The sequence below is a fragment of the Mustelus asterias genome, chromosome 4, assembly GCF_964213995.1.
Source record: "Mustelus asterias chromosome 4, sMusAst1.hap1.1, whole genome shotgun sequence".
In the NCBI taxonomy this organism is placed as follows: domain Eukaryota; kingdom Metazoa; phylum Chordata; class Chondrichthyes; order Carcharhiniformes; family Triakidae; genus Mustelus; species Mustelus asterias.
In genome coordinates this window covers 140296109-140316757 of record NC_135804.1, presented here as the reverse complement: position 1 = coordinate 140316757, position 20649 = coordinate 140296109, and the positions used below count along the sequence as shown (strand labels likewise).

Sequence of the window (20649 nt, the reverse complement as noted above, 5' to 3'; positions counted from 1 at the left end):
TAAAAAAAATCTGGAATTAAGAATCTACTGATGACCATGAAACCATTGTCGATTGTCGGAAAAACCCATCTGGTTCACTAATGTCCTTTAGGGAAGGAAATCTGCTGTCCTTACCTGGTCTGGCCTACATGTGACTCCAGAGCCACAGCAATGTGGTTGACTCTCAACTGCCCTCCAAGGGTAACCAGGGATGGACAATAAATGCTGCCTAGCCAGCGACGCCTGTGTCCCACAAATGAATAACAAAAATGGCATATTTCTTATTTTGATGGTACAGTAATAGGATTCAGCACAGTATGTATAGGAATTGGGGCTGTGAATTATACAACCACAGTGAGAACGAATACTGAGTGAGAATTAAACTGTGTATCGATATGTTGCAAAACAGATTATGTTTAGCTGTGATTCATGCCTGGATTCAAAGTGAGCAGATTCAGTATAAAAGGTAGATTCTGCCCTTCGCCACACACTGGAGCCTGGAGAAATTACATTGCACGAGGAGAGTTCTTTGTTTCACACAAAAGGTTGTGATTTGGACTGCACAGCCGAGAAGATTAGCAGAACAATCACCCTGCAAACTTTCCTTTTTAATATAATTCCATTACCCTTTGGACAATTACTATTGAACCATCTTCCACCACTCTCAGGGCAGTGCATTCCAGGCCGTAACCTGAAATGAAAAATATTCTAAGACTAGTAAGAGAGCATTTGAGTGAGACTGAATGGTTATACAAAGAGCTGAGAATCCAGAAACAATAGATGAATCCTCTACACTTCTTCAATAGTGCCAAAGATTCTAGTGTCCATCTACACCACTCAAACAGGCAGACGGAGCCTCAGTTTAATATCTCATTCAAATGCTGGCACCTCAGATAGTCCTTTGCTTTTTCAGTACTACACCAGTGTCAGTACACATTACGAGCTTCAGTCCTGGAGTGTGACTTGCATTCACAATTAGAGTGCTTCCACTGAGCTGAACAGGCACACATTGAACAAGTAAGTGGAATCGAGCAGTCAGGTGAGCTCAAGGGACAAGTTACCCGAGCATTGACACTTTTTTGATTGGAATTTGATTTGATTTATTATTGTCACATGTATTAGTATACAGTGAAAAGTATTGTTTCTTGCACGCTATACAAAGCATACCATACATACATACAGAAGGAGAGAGTGCAGAATGTAGTGTTACACTCATAGCTAGGATGTAGAGAAAGAAGAATTTAATGCAAGGTAAGTCCATTCAAAAGTCTGACAGCAGCAGGGAAGAAGCTGTTCTTGAGTTGGTTGGTACGTGACCTCAGACTTTTGTATCTTTTTCCCCGACGGAAGAAGGTGGAAGAGAGAATGTCCGGGGTGTGGGGGATCCTTAATTATGCTGGCTGCAGCCTGGAAAATCAGCACCAAAGGGGGAGCCTTAGTGTCTTCATTAGCTTCGGCAGGTTTACTTTATTGATGGTGATGATTGATTGGAAGCAAGCCCATGGCACAGTGGTTAGTGCTGCTGCCTCACAGCGCCAGAGACCCAGGTTCAATTCCAGCCTTGGGTAAGATACTCTATTGGAGAGTTAGTGTTGGCCGACTGGCTTCCTTGGCACCAGATCCAGACGATGGTTGCAAATTTCACATTAGTATACTCTATGAGCCTTGATCTTGGGTCCATGGAACCTTCTTCAGAGGCCTAGAAAATTGTATAAATTTGGTATCCCTCCCCCTTCCTGAGAAATATTATCTCTGTTAACATCTGTTTGATTAGAAGATAAATTTGTGAGGAAGGCCAAAATGCTGCCTCACCCATTTAGAAACATTGCTGTGGGAGGACCATGAAAGTCCATCTCCTGTGAGAGCCCAGCCAATCATCAGAGTGAGAAATACATTTCCAAAAGAGATATTTTACCTCCTTGTGGATGAAGAACACAGAGTTCAGGAATTCAAACAAGTGGTTAAAGAGGTGAAATTCTAGGTGATGTTGATAGTTCTAGATGATAGCTCTATTTTAGTTAAAGTTCCATTCTTAACCATTGGATTAAAAAAAAAAATCATACCTCTTTTCCTTCTTGACAGCTTGCACATGGACAGTAAGGATTTGAATCAACCCAAGTTCTATCCTGGTAATGTCCAGTTGTCTTAATTTCCCGACTGCATGATCCACTGCCAAGTTAAACTCATCAAGCAGAACCTGGTGGAGTGGCTGATCTTCACGAGGTTCAGGTGGATTGTACCACAACAAGCCATACTGGGAGTAACCACATTCAAACACTAAAAGATATAAAAATACAATAAGACAATCTATTCAAAAATCAACAGTTAGGAAATGGTTGAATGAAACCACACAAAAAGTTGACCCTGCGACAGTGGCAACACGGATTCAAAGTTGGCTAAGTGACAGGATGCCAGGATGAAAGGTAGCTTTTGAGATTGGAGGAAGGTATACGGTGGGGTTCCCCAGGGGTTTCCACTAGGATGACTGCTTTTTCTGATCCCAAGACCCGAGTGTGCAGGACACAAATTTCAAAACTTCCGGATGACACAAAAGTTGGTGCTATTTTGAATTGAGACAAATATAGTGTAGACATCAAGAGGGCATAGACAGGCCACTGGGATGGGCAGACATGTGGCAGATGAATTTAATACAAACAAGTGTGAAGTGATACATTTTGGTAGGAAGAATGAGGACAGGCAATATAAAATAAAGGGTACAATTGTTAAAGGGGCGGTTGAGAAATTGGTTAAAAAGGTCCTGGGTTTTATTATTGAGGCAGAGTTGAATCTTTATGAAACACTATTTCAGCCTCAACTGGATTAATGTGTCCAAAACTGGGCACCATACTTCAAAAAGATATGAAGGCTATAGAGATGATGCAGGAGAAATGAGAATTGTTCCAGGGATGAGGAACTACAGTTAGTTTTTTAAAAATTCATTCACAGGATGTGGACATTGCTGGCTGGGCCAGCATTTGTTTTCCATCCCTAATTGCCCTTGAAGCGAGTGGCTTGCCAGGCTACTTCAGAAGGCATTTAAGAGTCAAGAGTCAACCACATTGCTGTGGCTCTGGAGTCACATGTCAGCCAGACCAGGTAAGGATGGCAGATTTCCATTCCTAAAGGATATTAGTGAACCAGATGGGTCTTTACGACAAATCGTCAATGGTCGCATGGGCATCATTAGACTTTTAATTCTAGATTACACCTACAGGGAGAAGGGAAGTGTGACCAGTGGATTGCTCTCGTAGAGAATCAGCATGGACATCAAGGCCAGAATTTTACTGCCTTGCCCACCTCAGAATCAGGGTGGGCGAGGCTCGCAGAGCGGAATTCTCCATTGGCCTCGGGCAGGATCTTACGAGCCTTGGGCAGGCGAGATCGTAAAATACTGGCACAGGGATCAAATAGTCTCCTGTAATGTAAACACTTTATGATTTGCATACTCTTAATTAGAACAGCTAACTTATCCTTTTAGGTAGCTGGGATTTAATTTTATAGAAGAATGTTTGTTCATTTTTTTTAAATGGCAGTGTTGTTTAATGATATTTAATACACGAGGAAATAGAATATTTCTCATTCTCCACCTGGAAATCTATTTCCACTGCCAGTGCACAAGGTTTCAGTGAGAATTGCCTATACATGCATACATATCAAACTTGCAGAGTCTTGTGTGTGGACAAAGACAGTGAAGAGAATGCAGAGTAAACCTGGGCAGCAGGTAAATTAGCAAGATATGGAATTGGTTAGGCCTGTGAAGACACGTTCTGTGTCTCTTGTCAATCCTGGTTAAATCTTGCTGGCTGATTAAAAAAGAACTAATCAACTGAAAAAAAAGACTATTTCACTTTGAAATAGTGAAATGGTGCAAATTTCTGTACAGTTTTCATGAAAGTTTGAAGATGTAATTTCTGTACAATTCCGGCACCAGAATAATCATTATTTTTGCTGGCTGAAGTGAGAAGATGGCATTCAAATTTTCTTTTATACTGGCCCACAGGTTGACTACCAAGACAGCCAGCTCCCAACAGACGGGTATCCAGCAGACGGCAACTCCAATTCAGATTTGCAAGATTCAGAAACCTATTCATTGGGAACCAAGGTAAAATAATCTTCCAGTGGTTCCCTCCCAGATTTTAACATTTTTATTTCAGGTCCTGGCAGTGATACGCTCGTGATCCATTCCAGTGTTTCACATCTAGACTCCTGGATGTAATCACCATTCATATTAATCAGCAGAAAATTACTGAGATCAGAAATGGGAAACCTCAGCCCATAACATCAACTTATTTTCCATTGTTTCACTGAAACAGTGGCGGCACAGTAGCACAGTGGGGCGGCACGGTAGCACAGTGGTTAGCACTGCTGCTTCACAGCTCCAGGGACCTGGGTTCGATTCCCGGCTTGGGTCACTGTCTGTGTGGAGTTTGCACATTCTCCTCGTGTCTGCGTGGGTTTCCTCCGGGTGCTCCGGTTTCCTCCCACAGTCCAAAGATGTGCGGGTTAGGTTGATTGGCCATGCTAAAATTGCCCCTTAGTGTCCTGGGATGCATAGATTAGAGGGATTAGCGGGTAAAATATGTAGGGATATAGGGGTAGGGCCTGGGTGGGGTTGTGGTCAGTGCAGACTTGATGGGCCGAATAGCCTCTTTTTGTCCTGTAGGGTTTCTATGATTCTATGATACACAAGTTGAACATTAAAAAAAAATCACAAAAACATCAAAGGCTGGTGGTCCTCACAATCCACATTAGATAAATAGTAGGTAGGCAGGATTTTTTTCTTATTTGTTCCGAGGAAATGCGCATTACTGTTTACGTCAACATTTGTTGCTTATCCCTAATTGCCTTTGAGAAGGTGATAGTGAGCTACCTTCTTGTCCTGCTGCAGCCTGTGATATAGGTGCTGTTTAGTTATTAGTGTCACAAATAGGCTTACATTAATACTGCAATGAAGTTACTGTGAAAATCCCCTAGTTGCCACACTCTGGTGCCTGTTCGGGTACACTGAGGGAGAATTTAGCATGGCCAAGGCACCTAAACCAGCACGTCTTTCAGACTGTGGGAGGAAACTCACATGGGGAGAATGTGCAGACTCTGCACAGAAAGTGACCCAAGCCGGGAATCGAACCCGGGTCCCTGGCACTGTGAGGCATTTGTGCTAACCACTGTGCCACCCCCGTTAGGGAGGGAGTTCCAGGATTTTGACTCCATGATGGTGAATATAGGTCCATGTTTACATTAGATTACAAACCATCCAGCTTGCAACAAATACAACTACTGAATTTAGTCATTTGAATATTTACCTTTCCTTAGGGACTGATAAAGGGGTGACGAAGAAGGACGAAGCACTATTAAATTCCGCACTTTTCCATCAGCCGTATCCAGATTATTGTTAGGTTGGTTTACTTCCTGTGTAGAAATTTGTTACGAGATTACAATCCTGATACTGCATGTTACTTGAAACAGAAGACCCTGAGGGGATTTGACAGGGTGGATGCTGAAAGGATGTTTCCCCTTGTAGGAGAGACTAGAACTAGGAGACAGAGTCTAAAAATAGGGGGTCATCCATTTAAGGTGGGGATGAGGAGAATTTCTTTCCTCGAGGGTTGCGTGTGTTTGGAACTCTCTTCCAGACAGCAGTGGAGGCAAGGCCATTGAATAATTTAAAAGCATGAGATAGATTCAAGGGAGTCAAATGGTATCGGTGACTGGCGAGAATGTTCAGTTGAAGCCACACTCAGATCACTCATGTTCTTATTAAATGGCAGAGCAAATTGCTTGGTTTTCCCAAAGCTGCCATTCATCAATCAACACGTATTATAAAATCACTGCCATCTTACTCCATTTTAACTAATACAACAAATCATTCTGCAACAACTGAAAAACTTAACAATTTTAACTATAAACTTCATTATTTAACATTAAAAATTACTACAGGAAGTTTCCCTGTAGCTGAAGTTGAATATTTTGCCTGCATCTTAGTTATTAGGAAATTCCAAAAGCAATGGCCAAATTCAGTCTCTGAGAGACGCCTCTGGGGCGATGAGATAAGTCATGTCGCACAAGATGTGGAGATGCCAGCATTGGACTGGCGCACAGTAAGGAGACTCTCAACACCAAAGTCCAACCTGTTATATTAATCCTTTATTACTTTAAGCAGTGAGACAAAAGCAAAATACTGCAAATCCGAGCAATCTGAAAACAGAAACAGAAAATGGTGGAGGTAATCTGCAGATCTGGCTGGCAACGCAGAGAATCAGAGTTAACGATACAGGTTAATGATCTTTTACCAGAACTGCAATTTGCCTGGTGTTTGAGTTTATTTTTGTTTGATGCTGACCCTGGATATTATAGCTGGGGTATTTATCCAGGTCTGGACCAGAATGGATGACAAGTAGATGACAACATGTTCATGCACTGGAAACTAGGGACAATTGGGAGAAATTCCTGTAGTAATGCAGTACAGTCCTGACAGTTCAGAACGAACTCCAATCTGGAGAGAGAAGAAAGAAATTCTAACTATGTAAAAAGAGGGAAAAAACAAAGAACAAAGAAAGTTACAGCACAGGAACAAGCCGTTCGGCCCTCCAAGCCTGCACTGACCATGCTGCCCAACTGAACTAAAAACCCCTACCCTTCCGGGGACCATATCCCTCTATTCCCTGCCTATTCACGTACTTGTCAAGACGCCCCTTAAAAGTCACTATCGTATCCGCTTCCACTACCTCCCCCGGCAACGGGTTCCAGGCACCCACTACTCTCTGTGTAAAAAATCTGCCTCGTACATCTCCTTTAAAACTTGCCCCTCGCACCTTAAACCTCTGCCCCCTAGTAATTGACTCTTCCACCCTGGGAAAAAGTTTCTGACTATCCATGCCTCTCATAATCTTGTAGACTTCTATCAGGTCTCCCCTCAACCTCTGTCGCTCCAGTGAGAATAAACCAAGTTTCTCCAACCTCTCCTCATAGCTAATGCCCTCCATACCAGGCAACATCCTGGTAAATCTTTTCTGTACCCTCTCCAAAGCCTCCACATCCTTTTGGTAGTGTGGTGACCAGAATTGAACACTATATTCCAAGTGCGGCCTAACTAAGGTTCTATAAAGCTACAACACGACTTGCCAATTTTTAAACTCAATACCCTGGCCGATGAAGACAAGCATGCCGTATGCCTTCTTGACTACCTTCTCCACCTGTGTTGCCACTTTCAGTGACCTGTGTACCTGTACACCCAGATCTCTTTGCCTATCAATACTCCTAAGGGTTCTGCCATGTACTGCGTTTTTCCTATCTGTATTAGACCTTCCAAGATGCATTACCTCACATTTGTCCGGATTAAACTCCATCTGCCATCTCTCCGCCCAAGTCTCCAACTGATCTATATCCTGCTGCATCCTCTGATGGTCCTCATCACTATCCGCAAATCTATCAACCTTTGTGTCGTCCGCAAACTTACTAATTAATCCAATTCTAAAAGATAAATATATCAGAAGATGTAAGCAACATCTGCAAACAGGTCAGAGTGTGCCAAGTTTCTAGTGAAATAAAATGTGGTCAAGTGGAACTTCTAATATCCACAGATGGCCATTAGATCCAATAGATTTACAAGGATGATGAAAGAGCACAAAATGATAGTCACTTGAATAGAACGATAGAATTATAGAATTTCTACAGTGCAGAAGGAGGCCATTTGGCTCATTGAGCCTGCACCAACAATCCCACCCAGGCCCTATCCGCATGACCCCACATATTTACCCTGATAATATCCCTGACATGAAGGGGCAATTTAGCATGGCCAGTCCAGCTAATTTGCACATCTTTGGGCTGTGGAAGGAAACCGGAGCACCCAGGGGAAAGTCATGCAGACACGGAGAGAATGTGCAAACTCCACACAGTGACCCACGGCTGGAATTGAACCTGGGTCACTGGTGCTGTGAGGCAGCAGTGCTAACCACTGTGGCGTGCCATGGTAGTACATAACCGGCGAACTGCTTAAAAAAATGTGACAGGCTATTGAAGCTTTTTGTCTTATACTCATCAGGGCCAGAATCACAAGAATACCAAATCTCTAAGGCAACAATAATTTATACGACATGAGAAGAGGGTGCTGATTGGTTGGCAAGTGGCTACTGGTAATGGAGGGGCATTGCCTTGGAGAATGTACCAGGGAAATTAAACAGAAACTTGGCAGTTAACTGTTCCCTGGTGCATTCTCCATGGCAATGCCTCTACCTGAGTCCACTTGCCAATCAGCACTTTCTTCTCATCTCGTTGATTTCCCTTGCATTGTATTCTTGCGAGTATCTGATGAATGCAAGATGAAAAAACTTCACCAAAAAAAATATTTTTTTCAACAATACTCAGGGTCCTTTCCACTAAATAACTACTTGTAAACATGAATGTGCTGTTTTACGTTGTTGCTGAATCGTCCCACATTATAAATGGTGCAGCTTAGATACAACAGAAGGTGAAACTCATTACTAATCTGATGCAATGGAAGGAGCTGAATAGTATAAAAGGGGCATTATCTTTATCAGTCCAGGATACTTCTATTGCACTTGTGTTACTTCACATACTATCCTCAAATCATCCCCCTCAAAGATAAGGCAGAGTAAGGAGATGAATGTTATAGTCGATCTCAACTTTCATTTTCACTTCAGCAAAAAGAGATAGGCATTCCTGATAGCAAGATCTCCAGTTTAAATATCAATGTAAAAGAACGCCAAGTGAATATAGTACAATAGTAGCAGCCTTTTACATTAAGGATGGGCCAAAGGCAAAGTCAATATAAAAGGTTAACAACCTAGATTGAGGTGATAACAGCAGTGAGACTGTTAGTATTTACCGTCAGTTCTCCTTAGAAACGGATAGCAACTTTGGTCAGTCTGGAGGTGCGCCAAATTCTGCGGAAACCCACAGTCAGTACTGAAAGGTTATAACACAGAAGGAGGCCATTTGGCCCATCTTATCCATGCTACCCTGAGGGCACCCAGGTGCCTGTTCCAACCCACCATCCTGCCCCTGGCCCATAGCCCTGTTGCCTTGTTAAAGTTCTCTCCAAGTACAGTTATTGAACTGGTGAGAACTTGCTTTTTCACGCAATTAGCCTTGCGTGGAAAGTTATACATGGGTTCTTACTGCATGCAAAGTTCAGAAATACGCAAGAAAAGAAAATTTGGCCTGAAAAAAGTCTTTAATGTCAAATTACTCCATTTTGATATTAAAATATTCTGCATGTTTGAACTAAAATTGAAGCTTGTTCACATTTCAGCTTCTACCTTAATCCCATGAGTCGTCTTCTTCTTCAGGTCTCTGCCCAAAGGCGGGCCTGACCGACCATGTTCTCCACCAGCGGTAGGTCAAGGAGGCAGGTCCAAAGTCCACCTAGCCAAAATGGCGATCGAAACCTGTGGTGTTGGCACCAATCTAATCTACACCAGCCTTCCAGAACTGGCTCCCCAAGAAGTTCTAGTTGCTGCAGCAACATTTATTTTTACAAGCATGTTGTAGTCGAGAGTTATGGATAGTGATGGTCAAAGCTCCAATATCCTTCCAGCGCATAGCTGACTATGAATCTCTCCCACTCTTACCGCCTGTCATTGGTGTATGTTGGAAGGATTTGCAGATTGCTACACAACTTGGCTGGCCGCACTATCCTTGGACATCAAGTCCTAGGGTGGGATTAGAACCCGGAACTTTTGTTCAGAGGCAGGCATGTAACTCAGTGCCGCAACATCTCATGTATATATCCCAATTATTTATTTTGCAATCTGTAAAATTTATACTTAAAAAAGAAAAGATAGTGCATTGTGCTTCCTGATTCACTGTCTATGGGAATATTTCAGTGTCTGCTTGATGGCATCATTGTTGCTGGACATCTGGAGATCCCCTTGACTTAGCACCAAATATAAAGTAATACCAGAAAAGATAACACCCACGTCACAGAGAATTAGATCTTTGTGGGTGACTTCCTTAGAAATCAGCAGCAAGCTTCGCTGCTTCACCACAAGCCTCAATCTTTGCCCACATTCCTGAAGATCTTGTGAAAATGGCCCACCCTCTTTCTGTACACAGCTTTCACAACTGCCTTAATCTGATAAAAATGTTGCAATGAATACCATACTACTGACTATCTTTAATATGGTTCCTCTCCCTCCAACTCATCGACAATGGAGCTTATACCATGTACAAAGTCCAAATTACTGCATATAAAGTCAGGAAAGTTGATTATGGAAACAGCTTCTCAAGTCAAGTACAACTGTGGTGAAGACACAGAAATAAGGCACATGGGAAAAAACAAGTTTATCCCCAGTGTGAATTTAACTGTTGTACATGTTGCAGCTCCCTTGAGAATGTTCAGCATCTCTATCCTAACTTGGCTGCTGCCAGATTGGGGATCAGTAAGGTAGCATTTGTGAAATCCATTTTTATCATAGAATCCCTGCAGTACAGAAGGCGGCCATTCGGCCCATCAAGTCTGCACCAACGACAATCCCACCCAGGCATTATTCCTGTAACCCTGCACGTTTACCCTGCTCATCTCCCTGACACTGGTGTCCATTTAGCATGGCCAATTAACCTAACCCGCACATCTTTGGACTGTGGGAGGAAACCGGAGCACCCAAAGGAAACCCACACAGACCACAGTCCAAAGATGTGCGGGTTAGGTTGATTGGCCATGCTAAAATTGCCCCTTAGTGTCCTGAGATGTGTAGGTTAGAGGGATTAGCGGGTAAATGTGTAGGGATATGGGGGTAGGGCCTGGGTGGGATTGCAGTCGGTGCAGACTCGATGGGCCGAATGGCCTGTTTCTGCACTGTAGGGTTTCTATGATTTCTATGACACGGAGAATGAGCAAGCTCCACACAGACAATGACCCGAGGGCGGAATTGAACCCAGGATCCTGGCGCTGTGAGGCAGCAGTGCTAACCACAGTGCCGCCCTTGTTTAAAAAGAGAGAATAGAATTATGACATAACATATGACAGCTACCATCATTCTATTTTAAATAGTCAACCTCAGTAGGAACAACAGGAAGTATAGGAGTGACTAGACTCTGCAACTGTTACACATACCCACTCATTCTGATACTAAGTTCTGACAAAGGACACAAGAACTGATCTCAGAACCAAAAAGCTCTTCCTTCAGACTTCAAATAAAAACCGGCAAAAGTTTAAACTCAAAAGAAACATCATAAAATGAATACAGCTATCCAATCATACAGGAAGTGTGCTTGCAATGGTTAAACTACTTTGTCCAATGGTTTCACAGACTCAATGTAAACCACAAAAAGCGAGTACAGTTACAGAAAGTAATTAGGAAGGCTAATAGAAAGTTACCGTGTATTGCAAGGGGAAGTTGAATTCAAAAGTAGGAGGTTATGCTTCAGTTGTACAGGGCAGTGGTGAGACACATCTGGAGTACTGTGTACAGAATTGGTCTCCTTATTCAAGGAAAGATGTAAATGCATTGGAAGCAGTTCAGAGAAGGTTCACTAGACTAATACTAGGAATGGGCAGGTTGTCCTGTGAAGAAAAGTTGGACAGGTTGGGCTTGTATTCATTGGAGTTAAGAGTGAAAGGCAACTTTATTGAAATATACAATATCCTGAGGGATCTTGACAGGATGGATGTGGAGAGAATATTTTTTATTTATTTTTGTGTCACAAATAGGCTTACATTAACACTGCAATGAAGTGACTGTGAAAATCCCCTGGTCGCCACACTCCAGCGCCTGTTCGGGTACACTGAGGGAGAATTTAGCATGGCCAATGCACCTAACCAGCACGTCTTTCGGACTGTGGGAGGAAACCGGAGCACCCGGAGGAAACCCACGCAGACACTGGGAGAACGTGGAGTCTCCACACAGACAGTGACCCGAGCCAGGAATCGAACTCGGGTCCCTGGTGCTGTGAGGCAGCAGTGCTAACCACTGCACCACTGTGCCGCCCCTGGAACTTAGAACTAGGGGCCACTGTTTGAAAATAAGGGGCTACTTATTTAAGACAGAGATAAGGAGAAAGTTTCTCTTGGAGGGTCAAGAGCCTTTGGAACTCTCTTCCTCTAACGGTGGTTGAAGCAGAGTTCTTGAATATCTTTAAGACAGAGCTCGATCGATTCTTGATTAACAAGGGGGTGAAAGGTTATTGGGGGTTGGCAGGAATGTGGGGTGAAGTCCCAATCAGATCAGCCATGATCATATCGAATGGCGAAGCAGGCTCGAGGGGCCGAGTGGCCTACTCCTGCTCCTAATTCATATGTATTGTGCAGAGGGAGGCCACTTGGCTCATCGCGTCTGTGCCAGCTCTCTGAATGCCACTAGGTGAAATGCTGATTCTCCTGCCTTCTTTCATTGCTTGTGTTTTTATCATTTTGCTATATTTTAACCAACAGTTTTACTATCTCTGAACATTAATTTCTTCAATTAACAATGGTGTCTACAGGTGGAAAGGAACACTGAATTGGATAATGAATTGTGCAATTAACCTTGTGCCATGGATGGGCAGCACAAGGGCTGGAGTGCTTCCTCACCCCAGAAACATTTCAACTTAATTTAAAAAATGTATCTCAAGTGAGCTATTTCTGCCATTTACAATCTTTAGTTGGTGAATCTGCACAGGACATGGACGATGCAGCCACCAGCGCCGTAAATGGAAATGAAGTAGTGTGACTGTATAGAGTCTCCAGACCTAGAATCATAGAATCCCCACAGTACAGAAGGAGGCCATTTGGCCCATCAAGCCTGCAGCAACAATCCCACCCAGACCCTATCCCTGTAACACCGCGCATTTACCCTGCTAATCCCCCTGACATTAAGGGACAACTTAGCATGGCCAATCAAACTAACCTGTACATCTTTAGTCTGTTAGGTCTGTTGTGGAAAGCAACTCATTTTTTTTCCACTTCAGTGTCTCAGGAGGCTATCAAATGGATAGCCAAACTAAGCATCCCATTATGAACATTTCCCATCATATCAAAGTAGTCACAGTAGATCTTTTAAAAAGCATTTAGATAGTTACATGGGTACGATGGGTATAGAGGGATATGGGCCAAATGCGGGCAATTGGGATTAGCTTAGGGGTTTTTAAAAAAAGGCGGCATGGACAAGTTGGGCCGAAGGGCCCGTTTCCATGCTGTAAACCTCTATGACTCTATGACTATGACTCTAAAGTCACCTTGAATGTGTGTGGACTTGCAAGATGCACGTGGCCCACATAAATCATGCAGTCCTATTTTACAGGACTGTGTTTAACTACTGTTCAGAATGAATGAGGCCAAACATTTCATAGTCAAGAATGAAGTTGAAACAGGTCAAGTTATTATGACCAGACTCTGAAACATCAATCCTCCAAGAAAATAGAAGAATGACCTACTGGATGCAATTGCTATACGTTCATCCTCAGATCACAAGATTAGGACTTCGAGCTGGACAACAAGATTTAAGCGCATATTCTAAACTGACACTCCAGTATTGTACTGAAACATTGCTGTATTGTTGTCAAAAGCTGGAGGGGAGCTTGCATTTTGGGAGGAAGGTATCAAATGGGCCAAGGCCGTGCTCATTTTAAATTTGCTCAGTACAGGCCAGAGGAAGTCCTTCTATGTTCAGGCTGCATCTTGGGAAGTACATTCAGCTTCTTCGCCACCACACTCTCTCTGCCTGCCTGCCTGCCCCCCCCCCCCCCCCCCCCACCACTTCCAAAAAAGGGCAAGACCCACAGTGATGGTGATGTAGAGGAGAATCACAGGATTAGACCTGAACAGGAGAAGGATGAGTTACAATGAAAGACTGGAACACACGGGCATTTTCAGTTTCAACAACGTAGAAGGGGCTTCTCAGAGGCACAGGGATTGGTGAACAATGCAGTATGGAAGTGGTGGATTTGGAAGACTTCATGTCACATTGGATGCAATTTGGAGATGAATAGCCTTGTCTCACTCCTTTGTGTATCATAAACTAGTTGGCTTCTTGCCACTTACCCTTGTGGGTAAGTTTGTGGGTACCCTTGGAAAGTTTGCATATGTTCTTATAGGGGCAGCATGGTGGTTAGCACTGCTAACAGTGCAAGGCACCCGGATTCGATTCCCAGCTTGTGTCACTGTCTGTGAGAAGTTTGCACATTCTCCCAGTGTCTGCGTGGGTTTCCTCCGAGTGCTCCAGTTTCCTGCCACAGTCCGAAAGACGTGCTGGGTTAGGTGCATTGGCCATGTTAAATTCTCCCTCAGTGTACCCAAACAGCTGCCGGAGTGTGGCAACTAGGGGATTTTCACAGTAACTTCATTGCAGTGTCAATGTAAGCCTACTTGTGAGACTAATAAATAAACTTTAAAACTATAATGCTGATCATTTTCAAACCCAGTCCATATCTTTTTAAAATAACTAAGCTGACGAGATGACCAAGAGCTGGGGACTTTGTCAAGACTGGTTAAATGAATGATTTATTTGAGGATAAATAGACAAAATCAGTGTAAAATAAAAAGCCACTAAAGAACTGAAAAATGAATGAACAAGCTGAATTATAATGTTTGCAATAAAGCTGAGTCAATCAAATACCATCTTAATATATATCACAATCAGCTGTTAAAATTGATAACATGGACATTTTACTGTCTACTCTGGCCATTAAAAAATGAGACTTATTGAGAGACTCTAAACTACTTAAAAAGGAAAGGTTTAAAGAAATTTAAGTACTGTATTAACATTTTGCCATGAAAAGCAGGTAGTTGACACACTTCAGCCAGACAAACAGCTGAGATGTGATCATGACTGAACACAATTTCGACATGGAATTCCCAGTTGAACAATATTCCAGTAAATAGCAATTGAAAGTAATGAGTCACAAATAGGCAAATCACATAACATTTAACCTCTGAATGGTAATTGGCAAAAACTTATAATAAATACAAATTGTTCTACTTAAATTTGTCAGCCTTATTCACACAGAACATATCCGAGTGTTTTAAACACAAGAGAGTATTAACACCAAGTGGCAGATGGGAACAATAAAGGGTGGGGGCAGATTGTCAAGGGGGCAGATTGTCAAGGGGGCAGATTGTCAAGGGGGCAGATGGCCAAGGGGAATTAATACAGGTGGCAAAAAAATGGATTTAGGGGAGTTCCAAAGAGCAAGACTAGAGTTATGGATGGGGCATGAAAGAGGGAGAACAGGGGGACAAGCAGCGAGTCAGATGAAAGAAAATTGGCAGGTGAGACATAAAAGCTGCAGGTGATCACTCAGATAACCAGAGGCTGTAGAGGGATTTGAGAACAAAAGAACAGGAAAGCAGTGATGTTATGAGCAAGGTTCGAGCTTATGGAATAAAAGGGACAGTAGCAACATCAATACAAAATTGTCTGAGTGATAGGAAGCAGAGAGTAGTGGTTATTGGTTGGATTTCAGAGCAGAGGAAGATTTATAAAAGTTCCCTCGGGGGTTGGTATTCGGAACCTGCCTTTTCCTGATATATATTAGTGACCTAAACCTCCGTGTGCAGGGAATGATTTCAGAATTTGGAAATACTGTGAACTGTGAGAAGGATGCACGTGGCACAGTGGTTAGTACTGAAACCTCAGTGCCAGGGACCCAGGTTCAATTCTGGCCTTGAGTGACTGTGTGGGGTTTGCATGTTCTCCTCATGTCTGTGTGGGTTCCCTCCACGTGTTCCGGTTTCCTCCCACAGTCCAAATATGTGTGGATTAAGTTGATTGGCCATGCTAAATTGCCCCTCAGTGTCAGGAGGATTAGTGGAGTTACGGGGATAGGGTCTGGGTGGAATTGTTGTTGGTGCATGCTCGATGGGCTGAATAGCCTCCTTCTGCACTGTAGGAATCCTGTGAATCTAAGGATAGTGTAGAACTTCAAAAAGACGGATAGGTAGGCTCAATCTTTATTCCCCGCCATCCTGTACAGGCCGGAGGGAACCCCTTTTGAAGATGGTAAGTCAGCGTCCAAAAGAAATTAATTTGGCGAATATGATATCTTGAAGTCTGGTACAATGCCTCCCTTTTCAGTCCATGTGTTTGGGGTGAGGGGACTCAGGATGGACAGTGTTGATTGTGATCTGACACTAACGATGATCAATACAGTGCAATGGGTAGAGACGAGAAGAAAGTCACTGACAATAAACGTACAGATTTGTTTTTAGAAGCGGCCACATTTCCTGTTTATAGAAATGATGACATTTGTTGTTCTTTGCCTCAGATCAAATTAGAAACTCCCATGTTGCCAAACAAAACCAGTTCTGAACGCTGACTTTGGGTTTATAGGGAAGAGCTTCCTGGCTTAGATGGATGGGGAGAAGGTAGTTTTCCAACTGCAAGTGTTTTTTTTTGCAAACTACCCTACTTTGAGATCATCACTGAGATTGGAAACCTAGGTCTGTTTGTAGCTGTGATTCTCCACTTGGGTTACACTTTTAGGTGTGAGATTTTACTTTCTCGAAATCTGGATGTAGTTGGTGGCACATAATTACTCTCCTACATCCTTGTAAATCGACATTAGCAGAGGCAGTGGACTATAGAGAGATGTGGCATTCAAGCAAAAATGTAGAAGTGTTGTTTTTGACGATTGTCATTCTTTGACGATTGTCTATTCAAATGTGCAGCTCACGTTGCCCAAAAAAAAAAGATTAGTGGTGATCTGGGCACTGAAGTCAATGAAGTATAATCCTGTGGGGTTTTTTTCTGTAACGTTCTGTAAATGTTGTAATTTGATATCGGGATATGTGCTGTGATGCAGAGCACAGTACACTTAGCAATACTGTTTGCGTTGCTGTGTTACAGTGCGTGCAACAAAATGATTGAACAGCAATTGAATATTCACCAATTGAAATTCGGGTAAGAATTTGTCAGTGTAAATGGTTCTTTTAAACTCTACTTGTGGAGCCAGCTGATGGAGGCGAGGGATTGGAAAGAAATCTCTTATTTGACCAAAACAAATGGACATTGACCGAATATCACTGCATTCCACACCATGATGTTGTTTTCCGCTCCACTCACACCGGCTGGAGGATCCTCCTGCAACCTGAAATCCTGTCCAAAGATGTGCGGGTTAGGTGAATTGGCCATGCTAAATTGTCCCTTAGTGTCAGGGGGATTAGCGTGGTAAATGCATGGGGTTATGGGGATAGGGCCTGGGTGGGATTGTGGTTGTGCAGACTCGATGGGCCGAATGGCCTCCTTCTGCGCTGTAGGATTCTATGATTTCTAATGGGCAGAGAAGCGATGGATGAAATTTAATACAGAGACGTGATTAATTTTGGTTGGAAGAGCAAGGAAAAGCAAAAGGAAATGAATCTAAAGGATGGCTGCAGGAGGAGAAGGAGCTGGGTATACGTGATATAGACACAATTCATTGCAGAAGTCTACTGCAGAAGGAAAGTATGCAGTAAATGGTAAAGCCCTTAGAAATATTAGCGTACAGAGGGATCTAGGCGTGCAGATCCACAGTTCTCTGAAGGTGGCAACTCAGGCGGACAAGGTGGTCAAGGCGGCACCTTCTGGCCTTCTTCGGTCGGGGCACTGAGTATAGGAATGGGAAAATCATGTTGCCGCTGTATAAGACTTTGGCTAGGCCGCATTTGAGTATTGTGTACAATTCTGGTCACCGCACTACCGGAAGGATGCTGATGCATTGGAAAGGGTGCAGAAGAGATTTACCAGGATGTTGCCTGATTTGGAGGATATGGACTATGAAGAAAGGTTGAACAAACTTGGATTGTTTTCATTGGAGCATCGGATGATGAGGGGGTCCTGATAGAGGTTTACAAGATTATGACAGGCTTGGATAGAGTGGATAGTCAGAGTCTTTTTCCCAGGGTCGAAGGGTCAATTACTCGAGGGCATAGGTCGAAAGTGAGAGGGGGAAAGTTTAAAAGAGATGCAAGAGGCAAGTTTTTCACACAAAGGGTGGCGAATGCCTGGAATGCGCCGCCGGAGGAGGTTGTTATAGAATCGCCAGAAGCAGATTCTGTAACAACATTCAAGAGGCATCTGGATAGATACATGAAAATGCAGGGAATAGAGGGATATAGACCATGTCGAGGCGAGAAAATATTAGATGAGAGAGGCATTTGTAGCAGCACAGACTTGGTGAGCCAAAGGGCCTGTTCCTGTGCTGTACTGTTCTTTGTAATCATTGAAGGTGGCAGGACAATTTGAGAGAGTGTTGAAGCAGGCTTTATTAATAGAGACATAGAGTACAAAAGTAAGGAAGTTAATGTTAGACCTGCATAAAATACTGGTTCAGCCTCACTGGAATACTACATCCAGTGTGGGGAGTCAGTCTTCCTCAAGCCTTTCGGAAGGATGTGAAGGCATCAGAAAGAGTGCAGAAAAGATTCACCAGAATGGTTCCAGGGATGGGGCACTTCAATTATGTAGATGGATTGGAGAAGCTGGGCCTGTTCTCCTTGGAATAGAAGGTTGAGATGAGGTTTGATAGAGATGTTCAAAATCATGAAGGGTCTGGACAGAATAGATAGGGAGAAACTGTTCCCATTGGTGGGAGGCTCGAAACTCAGAGGGCACAGGTTTAAGGTAATTGGCAAAAGAAACAATAGCAACATGGGGATAAACCAAAAGCAGCCAGTGTAATCAAGGATCCCACGCACCCTGGACATTCTCTCTTCCACCTTCTTCTGTCGCGAAAAAGATACAAAAGTCTGAGGTCACATACCAATCGACTCAAGAACAGCTTCTTCCCTGCTGCCATCAGACTTTTGAAAGGACCTACCTTATATTGAGCTGATCTTTCGCTACCCTAGCTATGGCTGTAACACTATATTCTGCACCCTCTCCTTTCCTTCTCCTTTATGTACTCAGTGAACAGTATGCTTTGCCCATATAGCGCGCAAGAAACAATATTTTTCATTGAATCCCAATACACGTAACAATAATAAATCACAACACCAGGTTAAAGTCCAACAGGTTTATTTGGAATCACTAGCTTTCAGAGCGCTGCTCCTTCATCTGGTGAGTGAGGTGAGCGCTCCGAAAGCTCGTGATTCCAAATAAACCTGTTGGACTTTAACCTGGTGTTGTGAAACTTCTTACTGTGCCCACCCCAGTCCAACGCCAGCATCTCCACATCAATAATAAATCAAATCAAAAGCTTTCTTTGAAAACGCAGCAAGTGGTTAGGATCTGGAATGCACCCCCTGAGAGTGTAGTAGGGGCATTCCAGAATAGGGAATAGGATCATTATCTGAAAGGAAGAGGGGAGAAGGCGGGGGAAGTGGCAGGATGTGGGTTGTTCCTTCAGACTGGCAGAACGAGTTTCAAACAGTAACCCCAACCGTCATTCCTATCCCCAGCAGCCCCTAACTCCCAATGGCTTAACACCAGCACCAACCCCATAACCATGAACCCCGGTCTTAACCCTAACCCTGAAATATAAATCCAGACTGGCACAGAGTCAATACTGCCTGCAAAAGCCCAGCCAGGAGATAACAGGGAAACACTTCAGACTATCAATAGACGGAAGCTCTGAACCATTGATGCAGTCTGCGGTTGTCAAGTTCTGTAAGAGTTTTAACAACACCAGGTTAAAGTCCAACAGGTTTATTTGGTAGCAAATGGCATTTTCTACCAAATGATGCTACCAATGATGGCATTTGCTACCAAATAAACCTGTTGGACTTTAACCTGGTGTTGTTAAAACTCTTACTGTATTTACCCCAGTCCAACACCGGCATCTCCACATCACGGTTGTCAAGTTCTGGCAGTGGAGGTTTTGAATGAGGGGGAAATAAGTCTAGCTGTGTTTATTTGTGTATCCAGCTCGCTGTTCCCATGCCCGAGTTCCTCTGTCATTGAGCAACAGACGGATGCGCTGTGGACTCACCGCTTCCCTCGCTGGTAATTGCTGCTTATGGGGATCCGGCCCGAGGTCCTGTTCGTCCCAGCTCTGCTCAGAGCCCTGACCCAGACACCACCAGAGAGGCAGCGGCAGCAGCAAACTCAGCAAACTGAGCAAACTGCCGTCCCGGTAAAGGAGAGAGGCGACAAAGAGAAATCCGAGCAGCAGCCACTCTGCCAGGGACATGACTGAGAATGAATGAGAAAACAGGACCAGGAGGCGGAGAAAGCATCCGGCACCTCCTCTCCCAAAGGAAAAGCACACTCCCCATTGGCTGACAAAACACTCGTCAGAGCAGCAGTTGTCATCAAAATTAATTAACCACCTTTTAGAGTCAGAAACAAGACAAAAAAAATCCTCTTCACATTGTAATATGATATTCAACGAAATAACTGGGAACTTATCGATGTCTTTCTGGTGTAGGTCATACATTCCAATCCCTCTACTGTCCACCAGTTACAGAATGATGTGTCTGCGGTTCCCCAGGTTCACTTCCGCAGAGACAGACTCCCAGACTGACATTTCCTCGGAAGTTCTGAAAGTGTTCCAGAAAATCAAAATCTGCTGGACTGGGATCACTGGTAACAAACCTCCAGAAATACATCCAGTCACAGCTGAGAACATCCTGCCTTCCAACTCTGTTCAGAAACAACACAGGAAAAGTGGCTGACAACTCCCTGTGGGGTAAAACATTTCGAGGGTGCAACCATTTCTCAGAATCAGCCGCATTCGATCTCTTCACATTTTTGTCTCAGTCCCTCTAATCACAGTTGCAATGTTCTGTGTTCTCCTCACTCACCAATGTTCATTCTG

The 20649-nt window shown here is 43.5% G+C and overlaps 1 protein-coding gene across 1 annotated transcript in view; it reads right to left on the bottom strand.

The window, feature by feature from the left end:
• Positions 1 to 20028, bottom strand: part of LOC144493024 (uncharacterized) — a 58002-nt gene extending 37974 nt beyond the window's left edge. Inside the window, exons 1-3 of the mRNA XM_078211817.1 lie at positions 19822 to 20028; positions 5283 to 5388; positions 2043 to 2256 (exon numbers count right to left, since the gene is read on the bottom strand). Of these exons, the coding sequence (XP_078067943.1) occupies positions 2043 to 2256; positions 5283 to 5388; positions 19822 to 20022 (521 nt within the window). The 5' untranslated portion in view covers positions 20023 to 20028. The remainder of the gene's footprint in view (positions 1 to 2042; positions 2257 to 5282; positions 5389 to 19821) is intronic.
• Between the last annotated feature and the right edge of the window lie 621 nt (positions 20029 to 20649).